Source organism: Marmota flaviventris, chromosome 9 (genome assembly GCF_047511675.1).
Source record: "Marmota flaviventris isolate mMarFla1 chromosome 9, mMarFla1.hap1, whole genome shotgun sequence".
In the NCBI taxonomy this organism is placed as follows: domain Eukaryota; kingdom Metazoa; phylum Chordata; class Mammalia; order Rodentia; family Sciuridae; genus Marmota; species Marmota flaviventris.
Genome location: NC_092506.1, coordinates 67,004,636 through 67,026,282, shown reverse-complemented (window position 1 = coordinate 67,026,282; position 21,647 = coordinate 67,004,636). Strand labels below are relative to the sequence as shown.

The following is a 21,647-nucleotide window of genomic DNA, read 5'->3' as shown; positions in this document are numbered from 1 at the left end:
TGTGGTATGCATGTGGGATGCTGGGACAGAAAGAGACATTAAGCAAAAACTAAAGAAATCAGAAACAACTAAGGACATGAGTTTATAATAAATAGAAACCAATACTCATTCATTAATTGTAATGAATGAATCATGTTATTACAAGGTGTTATTATGGGGAAACTAGACACCAGGTATAGGGCAGCTTTCTGTACTATCTTCCTTAATTTCTTTGTAAATCCTTAACTGGTTTTTAAAAATTGTGAAAGCTAGGGCATAACAAAGATTGGAAAAAATAAAATGGGGAAACATTTGTAACCCCAAATTTCCTTGCTCCTCCCAGCTCTGGGTATAATTCTTCCCCATCCATCTTGATTCCTCCCCCAACAAGGTTTTCAGCCTCTTTAAGGTAGAAAAGGCACAGGTGTCCTCATGGGTGGGCAAAGGAGGCTGAGAAGGTGGATGGGGATGCTGAGGCAGAGACAGGCTGTGGTGGAGCCTCAGCCCAGGCTTCCTGCCTGGGCCAATGGAGGTTTCCAGGGAGGTGAGGCATGTGGCAGTTCATTAACAGCCCTGCTGTCGCACACCTGGTGGTCCTTTCCGTTCCTATGGGGGACATGGTCCGGGAAGCTTGGGTCAGTCAATAAAAGGCCACCTGTGACAAGGGCTTGAGCAGAGGCAGGAAGCAAATGCATCAGGGATCCCGGAGCCCTCTGACCTGACTGTGGGAAGCTGACCTCTGCTGTGAAACTGGCCCACACCTGTGGGGCTCGTTCCTGTGGACAGCTCGAAAGTCTGTCCCTTCCTTTCTGGTGGATTTTCTTTTTCCCTCCTGGCTGTGTCTTTCTGTTTATAGAGACTTTTTTTTTTTAATGTTCAAATTCTTTTTTTTTTGCTAACAAAAACAAAAAAAAAATGTGCTCTCAGTAATTGCTAAAATGTTCTTCTTTGTATCCCTGACCATCCTCCCTCAGTAAGAAATGCTTCTCCACCCTTCTGAGCCTGGCAGGGCCAGTGCTAACCCTTCACAGTTGTAAGCGTCCACACAGACCAGACCCAAACAAGCCACATCCCAAGAAGACTTCAGTGTCTCACCAGCTCTTCTGGAAGGTGTCTTTCTTGGTCACAGTCCTTTGGGAAAGAGCTGGGTCTCTTTTCTCAGTTCCATTAAGCTCCTGGCTTTCCGGTAGTAAGGCATGCCTCCTCGCCCCAACCTGCCAAAGGATTCCGAAGTTTTACCACAAAGCTGTTTGACATCACTGATTGCCTCTTCCCGCATTCACTATCAATGGATAGCAAGCAATTTACATTCGAGCCACCACACACACACACACACACACACACACACTGCACACACACAAACACAGCAAAGACCTGACCGTGTCTTTACCTTCTTCCCTCCAGGGCTGCTTTCCACCCAGCAGTTACTTCCTGCAGGGCTTCTCTGCCATGGTGAGTTCCTGGCAGTTCCTACGGGCTTCCTGGCCTAGCCCATGCACTGGGAATCCAGGCAATCACCATACCAGGGAACTGCAAGTAGCAATTCTTTCTGAAGATTCTCCCTCAGTACCAAGTCCAGCCCAAGTCCAGGTAGAAGAATAGAAGCCACTCTAAGTCTTTCAACAAAGAGAATGTAATGCAGAAAACTGACCACATAGTGGATGACACATCCAGGAAGCTACATAGTACAGGTTGAAGCAGCCCAGGGATCAGCAGGAGCAGGCAGCCACTATCACTTCTGGGCTGGAGGGACAATGAGAGGAGGGAGTACTTTCAGATTTCAGAAACTGGGATGATCCACAGAAACTAGAACCATCTTGTAGGGTGACTGTCAGGACCTGAAACAGCAGAGATCATAGGACTGCTAACGAGCACATTGTCCAAGATGGCACAAGACTAATGGAGAAGCTGGCTGCTCTCTTTTTACTTCCAATCTTCTGCCAGTGTCTCTCATTAGACAAATCTGCCCAGAATCCAGTAAGCAAGGGATGCTGAGCAGAGGAGGGTAATATAAGAGAAAGAATCTGGAAACAAATAGACAAATGACTGGCACAGTGTCCAGTCACCCTTCTCACCTGCACCCACATGCCTTTTTTAAAGGCTGTGTGGACCCACCCACCCACCCACTCCAGAAAACTCCTACACTTTTCTAATTTCTCTGATCAAGACACTTGGCAACTTAATAAAGCCATCATGTTCTTATGTGATCTCCTAGATAGAATAAATGTGGGGTGATCAGGATGCTCTTTGGCTTTGGGGAGGGGGTGGTAAGCTCTGCGGCATTCTGTGGTCATCAATCTTGCTTCCATGTATAATTGCACTCCTCAGTCCTTTGGAGAAGAGCTGTGTCTCTTTTCTTTCGTAAGCTCTTCCAGGCATACTGGTTCTGCTCATTCTTACAGCCCCAGAGGCTCAGCTATACCTCGAGCAATTATCTTCTGCTCTACAAGACCAAATTCATAACCCATACCCAGCTATCCAGCCACGTTCTGCCTGTGAGGGCCAGAGGGCTGCTAAATTGCGTCAAGAGCTTTCAGCTCTTGTCTGAGGTGGTTAATCAGTTCCAGCCTGCCTCCCCTTAAATGGCCTTTCTCCTCCTCTCCTAGCTGGGAGCCCTTGCTGCTGGTGTGGGAGCCCTGGACAGAGGCGAATGTGCAAAGGAAAAGTCCAAGGGCAGAACAGAAGAAACAAAGGCCCCTAAGTTTGTGCAGCCAAGAAAACAACAGAAAACGTGAGAAAGGATTTGGGCTGAGCTTTCTTGTTTTGTTTTGGAGCATTTCAAGGGGCCAGGCATGCAGTTATGTTTGGATTGGGAAGAAAGGCATAACTGTGCAGAAGAAAATCCTTTTCAGATTTTATTCTGGCTGTTATTGGATTAAAGAAAGCACCAGAGGATTACTCTGGGGATGGAGGCTGTTGCAGCCAGTCAGGAGGGGCCCGTCTCTTCCTGGGCCATGTTTAGACAGCATTGGAGCCAGGGGGCTTGCTTGGTCCTTGGTCCCCAGGCTGATAAATGTAGCCATAAATGGCTCCCCACTGGGAGCCATTCATGTTACTCCTTTTCTTGATTTTCTTGATGGCAATGATGATTATTAAATATTAACAACAGTGCTAGTTAAGATTCTTGGTTCAAGGTGGCAGAACCCCCAAATCATCCTACTCAGAACAGAGGGATTGTCTGGAGTTGAATCTTCTAGTCAGAGAAAAGGCAGAGATGCAGTGGAATTGTGTGTGGACTTTCAGTTCTGTCAAATTTGCTCTGTCCCTTCTGCCACTCTGGTCGGCTTCTCTTGGGCTGTGTGCTCGGTTCTCTCCCTGCAGACCAGCTTGCCTCCCTGTATGAGCTTCCTTGGGCTGCCATAACAAAACATCATCAGCCGTGCCTTTAGCGACAGAGACTTGTTGACAGAGACTTTGCTTCTGGAAGCAAAAGGCTGAAGTTCAAGATGTCAGCAGGGTCATGCTCCCTAGAGGGGCTTGGGAAGAACTGTTTCAGCCTTCTCTTGTACCCTCTGGAAGTTCCTTGGCTGTTGACAGCAAGGAACAGAGAATGCTGGAGGGTCTTTCATTGGCAATTAAATCTCTCCCCATGGTGTTCTCCCTGGGTGCATACCTGCCTCTGCCCAAATCTCCCCCTTTTCTCAGGAGAGCAGTCATACTGGATTTTAACTTGATTACCTCCATAAAGACCCATCTCCAAATAAGGTCCCTGTCTGAGGGACTGGGGATTTAGATTCTAAATATCTGTTTTGGAAGACTCAATTCAGACCATAACACCCACATGACCATCAATAGCTCTGTTTTTACCTTTTACAATTTTCACTACTGAACGCTACATTCTTTGTTGCTTCCTATTTTCAAAAATCCCAGGAAGAATTCTAATAGGTACATTTTTAATCAAATTCTGATCTTCTCAAGGGGAACAAGGGACCCAGAACTACAATTAACTCGTACTTCTTTTTCAGAAAAACCAGTTGATGATGGCCAGGGAGACAGAATTCTTTAAACGCATGGCAATTCTTATAGAACCCATGCACCTGCCGCATCAGCTGATTAATGCTGGGTAAAATCACCCCCCAAATCACAGTGGCCTATAACAGCAAAGGGTTCGTTCTCTCATAGTCCACATCCTGTTTGGACAGTAGAGGTGGTGGGAAGAAGAGGGGTCTCTACTCCTTCAAGTTTCCCAGAGACTAGGCTGAGGCACCACTGTGCCAATCACTGTGCTGGTGTGAAAGAGAATGCTGGAGGGCCTTTCCCTGGCAATTAAATCTTCCACCTGGAGTTGATACAATCTGCTTACCACTCACCAGCTGCAACTAGTGACATGGCCTTATCAGGGCATGCAGTCTCACTGTGTGCCTAGAAAATAGCCAGAATTTTGACAAAGAGCATAAATGACTCTCACAACCGCATGATAGGAGAAGTGGGAAAGGGGGGTTCCCAGGAAACAGGATGGGCTTCACCAGAATGAGATGGGGACCTGCACAGGTAACCTAGCAGGTAATACAGGGCATCTCATGCCAAGGAAAGAGAACAGGAAGACAGTGTTAGATACACTGGTTTGGCTGGAGCATAGGAGGTCTGAGGTGAGGCTGGAAAGGCAACCAGGCTGGCTGGTGAAGAGAACTTCTTGCTCCAGGGAGGAGTTTGGATTTTGTCTCAAAGACAATGGGGGGAGCAATAAGGGCTTCAAGTCAGGAATGGCAAGGTCAGCCTGCATTTTAGGAATAGCATTGGCACTCCGACAATATATAGGGGGAATCAAAGAGCACTAGTTGGTCGGGTTATGCCAGGATCTAGTGGTACAATTAGCCAGACTGTGGCTAGCGTGAGAGTACAATTAGATGTGATAAGTATGGATGGCTTGGTGGAACTGCTGGGATCTGCACTGTCTCCTGAAGGGCAGCCAGGAAGGTCTGGGGACCATGGAAGGAGCGAGGGTCATAGCAGGCTGACACAGTTGAGTAGAGGCCCAGAAGCCTGGGAGGACTCTGGTGGTTGAAAACCAGGGTTTGTGTATTTTCTCCTGCACTTTCAAATCCCAGAATTTTTAATAGTTTACTTGAACATTTTTAACTAGTTAAATAAAAGCAAGTTTCAAGAAATTGATAAAACTCTCCACAGATGCCTCAGACTTTATTAGGTTGCTTTTGAACACCTGTGGCTCTTTAAGAACCAAGTATTTACCTGCGCAGTGGTGCACACCTTTAATCCCAGAGACTGGGGAGGCTGAGGCAGAAGGATTGCAAGTTTAAACCAGCCTCAGCAACTTAGTGAGACCCTAAGCAATTTAATGGGACCCTGTCTCAAAATAAAAAATAAAAAGAGCTGGGGATGTGGCTCGGTGGTTAATCACCCCTGGATTAAATCCCTGGTACATTTTTTTTTTTTATTCCCCTGCCTCACACTTCCTGCCACACACGCAGGCAGAGATTCTGTGCATCTCTCATGAGAGCCCAGGGCCTTTTCTCATACTCCCAGGCAGTGTGCTGAGGCACCTCCCCACCTGCTCCACTTGACCTTCTCTCTGACAGACGTCCCTGCAATAGCACTAATCCTCAGTTGTTTCAAAGATGAGCCTACACATGGTTCAGATTTTGGCAGCAAACCCTTGGAGGATTCATGAGCCATAGCTTGCCATGGCTGACACTGAGAACCACTTGAGTGTATCAGAGGAAAAAGAGAGAGAATATCAAGTAGAAACCTGGCCACACTCCCCAGATAGATCAGAAAACAGCCAGCGACGTCTACCCAGCTTTCCTGCACCAGCAGAGCAGACACATCCTCACCATGCCGTGTCCTGAGCTGACTGGGCTGACCCTTTGAGGACCTGTGGATCAACTTTTTTCATGACTTTGTGAATGAGGATGTCCAATTAAAAATTCACAGGAAGATTGCAAAAAGGCATCTGCTGACTTTATTTCCCTCTGTGTGCATTAAAAATGTTCAGCTGCTCTACACAAAAAAATTCCATTATGCCATGTGGCTCATGAGCTGGTTGTCCAAGTTCAGGGCAGAGAGAAGGCGAGGTGGAAGGGGAGGGGAGGGGGAGGGGCGAACACACTGGGATTTCAACCTGAATCTGTCTTGAGCGTGGCTTTATAGAATTTTCCACCCCGTTGACATTCTTTCTGAAGGAGGTGCCATTCTGTGTGTTCTGTGTCTGTGATTGAGTCCCTTGGTGAGTTTGTGGCGGAGGGTGGGGTGGTGGGGTGTTTGTATGTGTTTTTCTCTTTACTCTGAAAATTGGTCTTAGAGTCCACAGGCAGCAGCAGCTGCTGCAGCTGCCATAATTAAAATGAAATAACCTGCTTCCTTCAGTCCTTAGGGACAAAGGCATAAGAAAATATCCATATTGTAAATGAACTCAGGAATGTGGTGGATCTTCTTTTGTTTACTTACAACAAGTTCTATAGCTTTGCTTTTTTCTGGAGTCAGAGAGAAAGTAGGGAATTAACCTTTACTTGACATTTATCCTGACCCCAGGCACTGTCCTGCCTGTCCCAACTGCACAAGAGAGGGTTTGGGTCCAGCTTTGAGGCTTCACATCTTTCCCCTTTCAGTATCTTGTTGACCCCTAGATCTCTCCACCTGGTCCGATTTCATCCAGAGAGCTGGAAGGACTGGCATTATTAAGACGTTATTGAATATGTTGGCACATGTAATTGGCTTGGATTAGAAACCAAAGCTCTTAGCAAAGCAACAAGAAGTATTTTGTGCTAATGATTTACATGATAATGAGATGGCTTTCAGAGGATTGGATGTGTTATTGAAGGTGTTGCTTAAAGTCACTCTTCAAACCAGTCTGGGAATTGAAAATCCCAGAAGTTCTGCAGACACTGGTTTATTTGGATCTCAAAATAAGGCATCAAAGTTAGAAGAAGCCAACTCTATGCTGGGAATGGAGATAGTGTCTTGAAGGAGCTCCCAGCATGGTGGGAGGAAAGACATGAAGCCAAGTAAATATAAGACCCTGCTCATAAGGTCAAGGTCAAAGATATAAACAATTTGCTATAAGTTCAGCCTTTTTTCTCCTAAAACCCATTTCACCAGGTGACTTTGTGAGAAGAGCATCCTCACTGAGAATGCCCAGAATGTTAAACATCAAATGAGAAGAAGAAATTATTACACTATCCATTATTATATATGCAGTAAGGGTCTGGTATTTGTTCTCTCTAATTCATTATTTTAATCCCTATTTAATAATAAGAAGACATATGAAGTTTGTCCCAGGCCACATAGCTGGTGACTGACTGAGGTGTTATTCAGACCCACTCTGTTGGCTCTTGTCTGTACTCCGGGCTTCGTCTCCCAAACCTACACCCTTGGTTGCCAGGCACAGCACAGGTCTCATCATGTCCCATGTTTAGAGTGAGAAAGGTTTTTGTTCCAAGGAAGAGGAAGAAAGACAGTGGGAAGAGCAGAAGCAAGAGGAGCAGGAGCAGGGAGGGGTGGAAGGGAGGGGGACAGGGAGGGAGAGGAGGAAGAAGAAGATAAAAGTTTTACTAGCAGGCATCTTAGTGGGAAAGATTTGCAATCATCACCTCCAGGCTGCAGGTGCAAGGACCAGACCCAAGTGGATTGTAAGTCCATTGTAAGCAGCCCTCCCTGAACAGCCCTGTCAGCCCGGAGCGTGGAAATGCTGGCTTTCGCACTAACATTCTGCATGGCCCCTGCAGGTTCTGGTATGTCCAAAAGATGTTCCTCTGGATTTCCAAGTTCACTGCTCCTGTCACCACAGTTTAGCCGAGAAGGGAAAGACAAAAGTGAGCACTCCTTGCTAGGGACATGGGTGGTTGTCTGCCTCCTTTGAAATTCTCTGCAAGAAATTGAAGTGTTGTTTGAGATCCAACTCCAAGGACAATTTTATCTCCTTGATCTGTGGACACTTTGGGGGAAGCTAACAGAAGCAAAGGGTTCTATGCTTAATTCTGCCTGGGCTGTCCCTAAGGGCAGTCCAGGAAAAGATCAAGCTCTACACACTCCAAGGCAGGCAGAAAGTGCTCTGGGAGCAGGACAAGTGTGGCAGGCAGGCAGGCAGGTGTCATTTGCAGGGTCACAGCATGCTTTATGGCTCACCTGGAAAGGAAAAGAACATGGCTCAAGTCTCATCTCAGCTGCTTCCCAGCTGGGGGATTAGGGACAAGCAGCTTAGATGCACCAAAGCCTCCTTTCCTCATCAGCAAGTCAGAAAGGATAATATGTGCTTCCTGCAATTGTTCAGAAGTTTAAATGAGATCAGAGCACCTAACAGCCTGCCAATACCAGCACCGTACAATCATGAAGTTCCTGTTTGTTATGATTTAGCTATAGTGTCCCCCAAAAGCTCAATGCAAGAAGGTTCAGAGGAGAAATTATTAGGTTGGGAGAGCCTTAACCTAATCAGTGAATTAATCCCTGATGGGATTAATTGGGTGGTAACTGAAGGCAGGTAGGTTTGACTGGAGAAAGTGGTTCATTGGGAGCGTGGCTACGGGGTATATATTTTGAATCTGGAGAGTGATAGACCCTCTCTCTGCTTCTTGATCCTCATGATGTGAGCTGCTTCCCTCTGCCACACACTCGGCCATGAAGTTAAGCTTCATCTCAAGTCCCGAGAAATGGAGCCAGCCTTCTATGGACTAGGATATCCGAAGCCCTCAAATAAATTTATCCTTCTTTCTAGTTGTCACAGCAATGAAAACGCTGACTAAAATGCTGCTCCAGGTGTGTCCTTTCCAGTTCCTACTGTGCAAGGCTAGCCAGATTCTGCTAACTAGTTCAGATCGCCAATTATGGCACATCTTTGCTCAACAACCCTTGATGGCTCCCTATTACTAAATAATGACCATTCTCTGGCTTGGCATTCAGGGCTCTCATCCTGTCGAGTGTGACGTCCTCCACTTACCTCTACATAATCCACAGACTCCAGAATAAAAACACCCTCCTTCTTTGTCAGGGTTTCTCCTCCTGTGCCTTTACTCCATCATGTGGAGTCCTTGCCCTGTCCCCACACCTAACACCATCTCTGGTGCAGGTGTCTGTCCATGCCCCATCCTCTCTCTAGGCCTCACCTTTATCTCTCATGAAACTACAAGCAGTAGAGTTCTTTGTGGCCGTGCCTTGTTCTCCTTGCCAGCCTGCAAGCTTCTTGAAGACAGGATTTGCTTCTGAGTCATCAGTGTCTCCTGCAGAGCCCCTAAAACTCAGCATAGGAATGAATGAATGAATGAATGAGTGAGTGAATGAATGTCCTGATCCCTTCCTGACTGAATTTCCTCTGAACAGAGTGCTAGTGTATACATACTTCTAAAACCTTTTCAGCAACCTGTGAGTATTTTGGTATTCTTAATAGTCACCATGATGCTTATGGAAGGTACTTTGAAAAAGAGGAAATTTGAGGAGGACTGAAAAAGAAATAGATAAAAGAAAAAGAGGTGAGGGTCTCATGATTGTACCACAGCCCATGAGGTCATCTGCCCTGGCTGCTCAGGAGCCTGATCCCTGAGGGTGGGGAATCCTGCACGTGGACAGAGCTTGGCAATGGTTCCTGCCTAATAGAGTTATTCTTTGTGTAGAATAATTAGAGTTTGCTGTGAAGAAACATATGAAATATGGGTAAAGCTGGCAAAATTTCACACTTAGGAGAATTTTGCTTTTAATGGGAATTACTAGTCATTCCTCACCTTAAAAGAGACAATAATGACTTCTTAGATAGTTTCCTATGTATATTTGGCAAACATATATTCAGGGAGTTTCTCAAATACTGACTTTTTAAAAAACACCAAGGCTGTGGGGCTTTCATACAAAAAGGCATTCTGTAGTATTTGTGTGTTGATGATGGTATAGTACAGAGAAAAGTTCATAGACTACAACTCCTTGAGTCCCTGTGTTCAAATCCCTGTTCATCCTCTTACAATGACCTGAGACAAATGACTTAAACCCCTTAAGCTTTTCTTTACCCTTCTTTTGAAAGGGATAAGATCTTTTATATTGATTTGACAAACCTTTATTGTATGAGGGCGTTGGCCCTGAGCTCCAAACCTCCTTCAAGGCACACAGTCCTTTGTTCATCAAATACTCAGTCTCTGCTCTGCTCCAAGCCCTGTGCTGCATGCCTGGGTTGCAAAGAGGGCTGATCTGCAGCCCCTGTCCTGGTAGTGATAGGTCCACCTGAGAAAACATGTACATCAAAAATGACTCTAAGAGGTGGGCACAGTGGCACATGCATGTAACTCCAGCATCTCGGAGGCTGAGGCAGGAGGGTCATGAGCAAGCCTCAGCAAAAGTGAGGCACTAAGCAACTCAGTGAGACCCTGTCTCTAAATAAAATACAAAATAGACTGGGGATGTGGCTCACTGCTTGAGTGCCCCTGAGTTCAATCCCTGGTAGCCAAAAAACAAAAACAACAAAAAAAAATGTAATGCAAGACCATGGCTCCTATAACACAAGAGAAATAGAGAAGAAAAGTAGATGCCCCTGAGCCTTCCAGAAGGCTGAGTAGAGTATGTCTGTGGGGCTTAGAATCCCACTCACTTCTAATCTAAATGGTGTGGGGTGGGCAGTTCCATTTCCCCACTGGTGTGCATTTGCAATGACTACTGGGGAGCAGTCTGTGAGACATGGTGTGAGGCATCTTGCCACCTCACTTCAGTCTGATCTCTGTTTTCTGCTTCAACAGAAAGGATTCCACCTTGTCCTCCAGGATCCAATGGCCTTGGAGAGAGGGCTGCAGGGCCCACGGATACTATTAACTCTTCCAAACGTGCTGACATGGAGCCAGGTCAGTCCCCTCATTAGCTCTGACTTTCTGTTGTCAACTGCAAACTGTGGCCTTCATGAGAAATATATCTTGGAATCTGAAGCATGCAAACTTTTTGGTTGGAGGCTTTTGCCACTAGGCAGCCTAGGAAGTGAAGGAGCTCAGGCGAGTGAACCTCTCAGGGAGCAGATGCAAGAAGAGGATTGGTGTGGGGCAAAGGCTGCTAGAAACTAAGCTGGTGACCAGTATGGTGGGAGGCCATGGTGGGCAGGTGTCAGGAGTCCAGGACGTGGAGGGGGTGGAAGGGGGATTTAAGGGAGTGGAAAGGGGGTGTAGTCAGCCAGGAGGCAACATGCAGATCTGCCCAAGAACACAGAGGAGGGGTGGCCATCAGGCTTATTCTAGGGTCCAGGAGACCAAACTGCAGAGCCTGGAGTTGCTAGTGAGATCAAAGGCAGAGTTGAGAATAGAGTAGAGTGAAGGGAGTGGAGAGCTGTCAGAAGGCAGATGCTCCAGGGGCAAGGAGGGCTCTCTGAAAGCTTTTCTTCATATTTCGGTGCAGAATAGCAATGATAAAAAGCAGGAGGTGACTCCTGGGTTGTACAGGGAGAGTGGCATGATCTTTCAAGCTAGAGAGAAACCCATTCTACCCCAGAGAGGGGTAGAATCATAAATACAGGCTGATCACCATGAGGGAGGCTGAGGAAGCAAGGAAGGAGCGAGGGCAGAGGGAGTGTGTCGGTTATTGGAGACCTACTACGAACATACTTGGACCAAGCCCTGTTTCTTATCCTCTGAACAGTCTTGTAAGGTGAAGTATGAGTCTTGTTAGGCTGTGTTATGCTGCAGTAATAAATTAACTCTAGAATCCCAGTGGCTTAACACTGCAAAGTTATATTTCTTACTCATGCTACATGTCTAACCCAGATGGGTGGAGAGCTCTGCTCTGCTACCATCTCAGAGCCCAGGATTATGAAATCTCTTCTCTGTTGTTGTTGTGCTGCCTGGAACATGTGGCTACCTTGGTCTCCATAGAAGGGGAGGAAATAGCTGGAGGTGTTGGCTGTTAACTGCTTCAGTCCAGAAGTGACACAGCCCACTGGCCACAACCAATTTCCACAGATGCTTCCTGATTTCTATGGTTCCCAGGAATGTGGAAAAGACATGGATATTTGATGAGCCCTAACTGTCTCTGCCTGAGTAGATTTTATTCTTTCCCTTTTGCAGTTCAGGAGAGGCTCGGAGACATTAACTCTCCTAACCAAGGTCTCCCAATTAAAGTATGCCAAGGCTTGGACCTTCCATAACCTCTGCTTCAACTACATATTTAGTTATTCACCAAAGCCAGATGCAATAGTTACCATAGGCCTGCAAAGAACAGAAACAAAGGGAGTCTCTACTCTCTGCCTGAAAGGTGTTTAATTGCAAACTGAAGTGGATGCCCTACCATGCAGATGGGTGATGGCACCACAGATCCTCTGGGGGTTTTAGCTTGTAAAAAGGGACGTTTATTGAAGCATTGGCCAAGTACTTGGTGTACGCATCTCACCTCCCACAACCCCATGAGGGTGGTTCTTACAGCCCCGTTTTTAAGATAAGAAAACTGAGTATTGCTCAGCAAGGAAAGAGCTAAAAGTCACCTTTTTTGCCCCATTCAAGCTCTGTGCAATGATGTCGCAAAAGTGATACTGAGAAGGTCACTGAATCTAGTCCCCACCCCATCTAAACCAAGAAATGTGGTCTCCACTTGTCCCTCTCTGTCTTGGGCCTTCTCTGCCTGGTTCCCCAGTGCCCTGCATGTGTCATGGCTATGGAGATGCAGCCATCAGCTCTGGCAGAGGGAGCTCCTGGAGCCCCAGACTGGCTTGCTCATATCCCCATGCTGGTGCTGCCCACAGAGCTCAGCCAGTGAGGCTTATCTCAAGCAAGCAGAGAGGACATTGTGTAAATGTGTTAAGTACAGGATCTGAGTCTGGCAGGATGGGACTGCATCTGAGCCTTGACATCAGCAGGTTCGTCTCCTTGGAAGGTTCTCCCTCTTCTCTCAGCCTCACTTCCCACCAGCCCATCCTTTGCATAGGGTACTATATATACACTGACCGGGCACTCTGCCCTCTATTCTTTTCTGTGATCACCTGCTCTGTCCCCTCACCAGTCCCAGTCGCAGTCTCAGCCTGGACTGTTGTGGTAGCATGGTCATTGGGCTCTGCTTCCCCTTCCCACTGCATCTTGCACATAGACGACTGGTACAGCATCATTCAAGTCACATCACTCCCCTGCTCAGAACCCTCCTGTGATTTCCCATCTTACACGGAGGAAGAGCCAATGTCTTCCTCTCTCTTCCATACTTACATGACCCTGCCTGGCTTCCTTTCCCACCCAGCTCTCACGCTTTAGCACTGTGACCTCTTTGCTGTTCTGTGAACAATAAAAACTCTCCTGCCTCAGAGAAGAAAGCACAGATACCTTTTTCCAGTCTTGGGGAAAATTCTTCTGACAGAGGGAATAGCAGTGAAGAGACGGCACGTCATCAACAAGTGAGCAGAGTGTGAATGGGCTAAAAGGCCCAAGCTCCTGAATATTCACTGATCCAGAAGCTGCAGGGTCCAGAGTGGTAGAAAAGGGTGGTGGAGATGAGGGCAGGGTCTTCCCAACTAGCCAGTGCAGGGAACAGTCCTCCCAGCCCAGGTCTTCCTGAGACCCTCTTCTGTTTGAACTTTTTTGTTTTTTTTTTTAATGCAGCATTTATCTCTATCTGATGTGTTATGAGTTACTGGATAAGTTGCACTGTCTATTTTCTGACTTCTCCCATTAGAACATAGGTTCCATGAGGGCATGGACCTACTTTATGCCATGCTCTGCAGTGTTCTTAGGCCTGGCCCATGGTGACCCTCAGACTGAGTGAGTGAATGAACAAATAATTGAACAACACATTTCACTGTTACTTGCTTCCAAGCTATTGCTCCAACCATCCTGCTGCTACCTGTGCTGTGCCCCTTTCCCAGGATGTCCCAAAGGGCCTTCTCCCCCAGAACGCCCTCTGCCTGCCCACGAGGCTGCCTGTGGCACACTGCACAGAATAATCCATCCATGCATCCCACAAGTCCAGGGAGTTTCAAAGTCAAGTATAGCTCCTTGTCTTTGAGCCCCCAGTTCCTGCCACACAGTGAGGACCCAGTTACAGTTCATTGGCCTATACTGAGTGGACCAGAACTTCATCCAGAATTGCAGTCAGGGGACCCTTCCCTCCTCCTCTGCATGTCCTCTTCACCTGCAGTCAGGTGGCAGAACCCTTGTTGCCAGCTCAGCCTCCTCCAGCTTAACGCCTGCCTTGGAGATCAGGATGAGGAGGTAAATGGGACACTAATGAAATTCAGAGAGAAAACTAAATTGGGAGGTGTTGCAAACAACATGCAGGAGGGAGGCATGATTTAGAAGGATCTCTCCAGAGTAGGAGAGAGAAAAAGGCATGTAAACAGCCTGAAGTCAGCTTCACACAGGTCCACCTCCAATTCCAGGACGCATGGTGACCTACAGGAATCCCGCTCACTCTAGGGGCTTCACTTTCCAATCTTTACATTCCAGACCTTTTAATCAATGGACTCATTTATTCATTCATGCCTTCTGACCGGCTTGCCAAAAAGGATCTTAGTGGATTAACAATTTAAAATCAATCAATTAATGAATTGACGAAGACCAAAAGCATTAAGTGCTAAAAATTAAGGTAGAAAATAAGAAAGAAAACATGAAAATTGAAAAGAGATCAGTAGAATGGAGGAAAGGGACCAGAGAGAGGGAGGAAGAGAGGAAGAGGGAAAACACTGGGGGATGGTACTGGACAAATGATATTGCTGAGTTGTGCGCATGTCCAAATGTATAGCAGCAAATTCCACCATCATGCACAACTATAATACACTATTTTAAAAAAATTGTGGGGGGAAAAAAGAAAAAAATGAAGAAAATAATGGAGGAGGGAAGATAAATAAATGACCAGGACCACTCCGGAGGAGGTTCCTGAGAAAGGGGTTGCAAACCAGAACCTTGAGGATGGCAAGGGCCTATGACAAGCCAGTGGGGCCATGGACCTGGAGACCTTCAGGGCTGGAGGAGCCCTGGTCAGATAGGGTAATAATGAGCAGTGTTTCAGAGACCTTCAGATCCACTGTCCATTCCCTGTGTCAGGCACTGACTGTCTGCTACTTGCCAGGAATCCCACAGGGCATTTTTCTCTCAGTATGTCATTAAAGTCTCTCAGCATCTTGTAATTTGTTCCTTTAAAGCTCACTGTAGAGATGAAGCCACTGAGGCACAGGGACACTGAATTATCTAGTTAGCCAACAATGCCAAAACTACTGGATGCCCACATGCAAAGGCAGGAAACTGGGTCCTTCCTCACACCATAGACAAATTCTAACTCAAAAGGAACCATCAACCTAAATGTAAGTGCTAAAACCATAAATCCTTAGGAGAAAGCATAGGCATAAATATTCATAACCTTGATTAGGCAATGGTTTGGCACATACAAAAGCAGGGAAATGGAGAATAAAATAAATAAATTGGACTTCTCACAAATTAGAAAGTTTTTTTGCTTCAAAGAGTATTGTTAAGAAACTGAAAAACACCCACAAAATGGGAGAAAATATTTGCAAATCATATATTTGATAAGGGACTTAGATTCTGAATACACAAAAAAACACAGCTAAGCAACAAAAGGACAAATAGCTAAATTTTAAAGTGGATGAAGAGTTTGAATAAACATTTATTCAAGGACAATACAGAAATAACCAATTCGGACATTAAAAGATGTCAACATCCTTAGCCAACAGGGAAATGCAAACCAGAGACATGGAGTCATTTGTGTGGACAAGCCTTTCTGGTATCAAAGCCTCCTGATCATACACCTCCCTGAACTGGGCAAAGAGGTTATAGTGAAGAGAGGGGACCAGCGCTGCCCCTGAAGGTTTTCACAGGAAGGAAGAGAGGGAGTGACCAGGGAGTGGTAGGTCAAGACAGAAGTGTTCAGCCAGGGATGGACTGCAGGGGGCTGTTTGCTCAGTGAAAAGCATAAGTTGCTATCTGCAAAGAATTCCCAGCAAGAGCTGCACACAGAGTCCTCTGCTGCCTTCTCTAGCGCACACCTGAAAGCATCATGCTTTCTGGTTTCAGGACCATTTTACAACTCAATAGTATTGAATACCCCAAAGGAGTTTTGTCTATGTGGGTTGTATCTATGGAAATTTGTCATACTAGTAATTAGCACTAAAAAATGTTAAAATTGTTATAAATAAGATATTATTTAACATACAATATTAAGCCCTTACATTAACATTGAGTACACATTTCTATGGAAATGTTTCCATGAAAACCACAATGTCCAGAGTGGTGTTGTCTTGCATTTTGTCAAGTCTCTTCACTGATTGGCTTACTAGGAGATGTACCTGTTTCTGCATATAGTCTGGAAACCTCCACTATATACTCATGAGAATAAGAATGAAAAGGGCAAAGACGTTACTGTATTATTATAAATAGTTTAGTCCTTATGGACTTTCTAAAAGGGTTTGGGGGCTCTCTGGGATCCAATATGTGAGCCACACATGAAAAACTGTGGTTCAGAGGTGAGGTCCTCACTATAGAGCTGAGTGGAGGGTCAGGGGAAGCTGACAGTGAGTGCAGTAGAGGAAGAGAAGTGAGAAGAGGCTTAGTGGAGAGGGGACAGGAATTCAGGAATGAAGCCAGGCTGCACGAGGGATGCTGGGGCCTTTGACATGATGTTCTTCTGGCCCAGAATGCTTCCTCCCATCCTGGCCATTTAGCAAAATCCTCCTCAGACATAGCTGGAAAGTCTTTCCTACCGTCTTTACCATCTCAAGGCTGGATGAAACTTCTTTATACACCCTTAACCCTAGAGGCTGCCACCAGAGTGAGCGGTTCAGCACAAGAGTGGTTGGAGATGGGGTTCAAAAAGGAGATAGAAGGCTTGGGATTCCAGGCAGAGGAGCTGGGACTTTGGGGATTGTTGTTTAAAAAGTGAGAAGCCACTGAAAGTTTTTTGAGAATATACAAATATGGGGACATGGTCACCAATAGGCAGATAAAAACCATCCTATACTGATTCTAATTCATTAGCAAACAAAGTAATGTCAGTTATCCAGAAGGAAAAGGGAATGAGAAAAAGGAGGAAGGAAATGGCTAATTGAGGCTCACCGTGTGCCCGGCATTCACCATGTTATCTGTCATAGGTGTCCAGTGGTACATTCATTATCCCCATTTTACAGACAAGTAAACAGAGACCTTTTTCTCCCCACAAGGACACTATGGTAGTAAATGATGGAACTGGGATTTGAACTCCAAACTCAAGTCAATTTGCCTGCGATGACCTTGACTGCCTTTCCCACACTCCACGTGGCCTTGGAGCCATTGGTTTGGCCTTGAGTGTTTACTGCTATATAATAATCTTACAGTTTTTTGTGTTCCTATCATCTTTCCAAGCACATTTTTTTTTTTTTTTTTTTTTAGTTCTTGAAAAGCGTAACAGGAACACCAATAATGCTCCTTTGTTCCACCGTTCGGGTTCTACCATGGCAGCTTCCACGTTCACAGTAATCCATAATCCTCGCTGTGGCATGGCTTCCTTCTCACAGAAGACACAGTCACAAGTGAAGTGCAAACCTGTGATCATTAACTACAGAATCTAGTGACTCCAAAAACATCAAGGGGCCAGGCCCCACCAGAACTGTCTCTCTTGGTTGGGGATGGGAACCTGGGAAGTCAAAGGGATTAGGACAGGTATATTTTTTCATAGAGTAAGTTTGAAGAAATGAACCTAAATGGGAGGCTCTAGTTCCTATAGAAATAATAAGGCAAATAAGCTTCGTGAAGCTAAGAGCATATCATCATGTCAGTTGAGTAAGGATAAATGAACATTTATTGAATTCTTTTTATGGGTTAGTATCTGTGCTAGGCACATTGTAGGTTTCATCTTCATTATGAAAACCTATATATTTGGGGCTTTAGGAGATAGGAATGTCCCAATTTTCGTGTGTTCAAACTGAGACACAGAAAGCATCTGGCTCAGGGATATATAGCTGCCACCTAGTGACGCTGAGGCTTGGAGTCAGGTCTGTTTGTCTCATCCTTTGGAAACACCATCCCATCCTCCACATAGGGAGAAAATGCTGAGTCTGGTCCCAGCACGGAGCCCTGCAGTGACAGGTCAAGCTGTCCTCAGCAATGCTGTGGTGTGGCAGCAGTAAGCTAGTGCTGGATTCAGGCTCCATTCTCCCATACCATGTCCATCCATCCCCCTGGGCTGTTTCCTTCCAGAATCTGCACCTTCGGTCTTCACCTACAGCACGTAGGGTGCCCACAAGCCTTCTGTGCTGCGGTCATCTTCCAACTCAGTATGTGTTTAATTAATGTTCATGGGCCAACTAAACACTGGATATTCTCAAGGAGGGAGGAGCAAATAACCTGAGGTGAAATCCAAAAGGTGCTGCAGATTGGGCTTGAAACCCAACCTTCCCTGTTTGCTCAAATGAGGAGGCCCTGCAGGGGAGTCATGATTTGGTCCCGCCTCCTATGTTTTCGGAACCCAGCAGCTGCCTTGGAAGCTGAGTGTGGAGTTTTCTGTTTTTGTTTGGTACTGGAGATTGAACCAGCTGAGCTTTACCACTGAACTAGATCCCCAGTCCTTTTTATTTTTCATTTTTGAGACAGGATCTCACTGTTAAGGGTCTTGCTAAGATGCTAAAGTTGGCCTTGAACTTGTGATTCGCCTACCTCAGCCTCCTTAGTCTCTGGGATTATAGGCAGGAGACACCAGCCACCGCCTACCTGCTGAGTGTGGAATTCTGCCTTCCCTGAGGCCTCAGAGTCTGCTTAGCAGAGTGAGTGAAGCCACTGCTGTGGGTGTTGCTGCCCTCCCCAAACCCCTTAATGTGATCCTTATTTACCTATCCCATGTCCTCAGAGCAATGCTGCTGCACAGTCCTGGGTGTGCAGTCGAAATAATCACAGAGCCATTTAGCTATTTACAAGCTGAATGCCTAGTTTATTTCCAAATGGGAAGGTCAGTGTCATTATACTTGGTGGATTCAATTACCAAATCATAGGGCTTGCTTCCTGTTGCTAATTGCTTCTTCGACTGCACACCTCAGTGGCCAGGTTAGCCAAAGCAGCCAAGGTAGAGGCCTAAGGGCCCGTTTCCAAGGCCGTGGACCTCTATCACTGTATTGCCTTGACTTACCTCTGGTGCAAAGGATGTATTTAGACATCTTCCACCTCCCGCTGCTTTTGTGAAAGTTCCCCTGGTGGAAAAGAGCAATGAGTCAACAAGAGGCTCAGGATCCTTTGCCTCTTTGGATTCTAACCATAGCGCGAAAGCCAAGTGCACAGAAAACGCTCCAGGGGTGAGAACAGACATTTGTTGAGGACCTATTAGATATCAGCCACTGCGCTGGGCATTTCACAGTCCATTTAACCCTCCCAACTCCCTGGTGAGGTAAGCATTGATATTTCTGATTCACAGATGGGCCCAGGCACCTCGGAAAGGGTCAATGACTGTAAGTCACGTAGCTGGGAAGTGGGGGAGGCTGGAATTGGATCAAGGTCATCTGCTGCAAAGTCCAACTTCTTCCAACCAGGTTGATGATAATAACCAGAATGACTGCAGCAAGAACTAGCATCGGTGGCAAGCTCACTCTGCCTAACTTGTATTAGCTCATTTAATCCTTACAACAGTCCCAGGGTGTTAGGCACTATTGTCACCCCCATTTTATACATGAGGAAACCAGAGCATAGAGAAGTGATTTCAGAAAGAATCATTTTCAAAAAATGGGTGTTGATAAGTCCCAGCAACTCTTACTGTTTGCTGCTCTATTATGAATGGCTCATCTAAAATAAGCCAAGTCCTTCCTCATAAGACTTACTTAGTAATCATTGGCAATTGATAATTCATGGTTTTCTTGCCACCCCACTTGGGATATTAGTAAACTACTATCAGTATTGCCTCATACACTGAAAAACTCCTAATAGGTCAAAGAAGCATAGAGCTGGATTTCCAGAATGTTCAGGATTTCCAGAATGTTCAAAGTCAAGTATATTAGAAGGGCATCTAGTGTAGTGATAGAGAACAGGCTCCAGAACCATAGTGATGGAGTCCAATCTTGGCTTACCAACCCCAAACTCTGGTCAAGCCTCTTCTCTCTGTGCTTTAATTTTTTTAATATGTAAAATGGGTATAATAAGCCCATACCCCAATGCACTATTGCAAGGACTAACAAGCATGAAAAATGTATATGATCATGGGTAACAGGAACACCAAGTGCCCTGTGTGGGTAACATCATACAACACAATATGAATTTATAGAACTGGACTTAAGAAGGGATCTAATTCTACATTTCATTTGCAAATGAGGAAACTGAGGCCCAGAGACCAGAAGTGATTGGCCCAATTTACATAGCATTTTAGTTTTCCATTTCCAACACCAAAGCTTAATATGATAATGTACATCATATTTAGAACAACAGCCTCAAGAAGGCCACACACCAATCTCATTTCTAGAAGTTCTATTTGAATATCTTTCAATCCACTTTATCTTTTTTGATAGCCTGTTCTTTGCCTATACTTTCACTCTCCTTATGATATTTCTTTAAATATTGTATGCACTTATTTTATTTTCTGAATATGATCATTTCAGTACCCATAGTATTTGTGGTCTGATTCTTTGGGTCATTTTTTCTGCTGCCTATTGCTCATGGTGGCTTGTTTCCTTATGTGTTCTTTTATATTTTGTGATCATTGAAATTTTGTGGGACCTCTTTGAGGCCTGAGTGGAAAGTTAATTGTTCCAGAAAGGATTTGCATTTGCTCCTGCCAGGTACCTTGGAGGAACCACCTACTGGGGACCTCCCCAAGTACACAGCTTAAATACACTTAAATAGGCAACTTGAACTTTGTGTTCTGTTTTGGTTTGGTTTGGTTTTCTCACAAACGTTCTTGACCCACATGAGGGCCATTTTATCATCTGGGATTCTCAGGGAATTGTTTTGGGAGTTTTTCTTTCCCTTCTACCATGGCTAGGTTTCTCACTGTCTCCTCAGTGGTATGAGATTATGTGTTTTTCTAATGCAACCTTTCACCAGGATTATTGATGTTGTCTTGAGGAGTCTTAGCTTCAGGTGAGGACACCAGTCTGTCTTCCCACCTTTGGAAGAACGTTAGCTTTGTTTCCTTGGTTGGTCCTTCAAACCCAAAAGCCCCAGACCACCAAGGGTTGGCAGATGACTTCAGGATAGCCTCGCCTTCAGTATTCTGTAATCTCTGTGGATTTGTGCTATTTCGTAGTTACTGTGACCTTTGAGGATTTCCTTCTGCTTTCTGCAAGCTTAGCTATATATTTAAAAATAGATAAATTGGTTTGCTTGTTTAATCTGGTATTTTTCTATGTTCAGCATTAGGGGAATTCCTTAGGGTGAGTAGGCAGCCATGTTACTGGAAATAGAAGTCTAGAGTGGTTACCACTGTCCTTTAGTGATGTGAACATGGGACTTCATCATTTAGGGTTCCGCTGGTTATTACTGGTTGTCAGTTTATCATGGTTTTGCCCCAAATTCCACCCAGTGTGCCAAGAGAGCAAAGAGGAAGTTTCCATACTGCAGGCCAAATCCCTGTCTCTCACAATGATTCTGTGATCACAGGCTATGTTTGTCTCAGCCCCCAGAGGGGCCTTGGCCACCAGGAACATTACCTATAGATGTTGCCAAATGAAAACTCTAGTTTTGTAAAAGGTCCCCATAAAATACCACGTTCTGAAGGCATGCCTACATTCTATTGCTATGATACAGCCATCTCAGACTTGTCCTTGCTAGAACATCAAGCCAGGTAAAGCAGAAGCAGCACAAGAAATCTTATTTACCCCTTAG

At 45.5% G+C, this 21,647-nt stretch overlaps 1 protein-coding gene across 13 annotated transcripts in view; it reads left to right on the top strand.

Moving 5' to 3' along the window:
• Nucleotides 1–21,647, top strand: part of Tenm4 (teneurin transmembrane protein 4) — a 753,505-nt gene that overhangs the window by 246,923 nt on the left and 484,935 nt on the right. For 8 of the 13 annotated variants that reach the window (XM_071616542.1, XM_071616552.1, XM_071616550.1 and 5 more), the window contains exon 3: nt 10,644–10,745. The exons of 1 other annotated variant lie outside the window; for it this stretch is intronic. In XM_071616542.1, coding sequence (XP_071472643.1) covers nt 10,736–10,745 — 10 coding nt within the window. In that variant the 5' untranslated portion in view covers nt 10,644–10,735. Of the gene's footprint in view, nt 1–2,585; nt 2,711–10,643; nt 10,746–21,647 lie in introns of all 13 variants that reach the window. 4 more of the 13 variants (XM_071616543.1, XM_071616544.1, XM_071616549.1 and 1 more) reach the window with 2 other exon arrangements.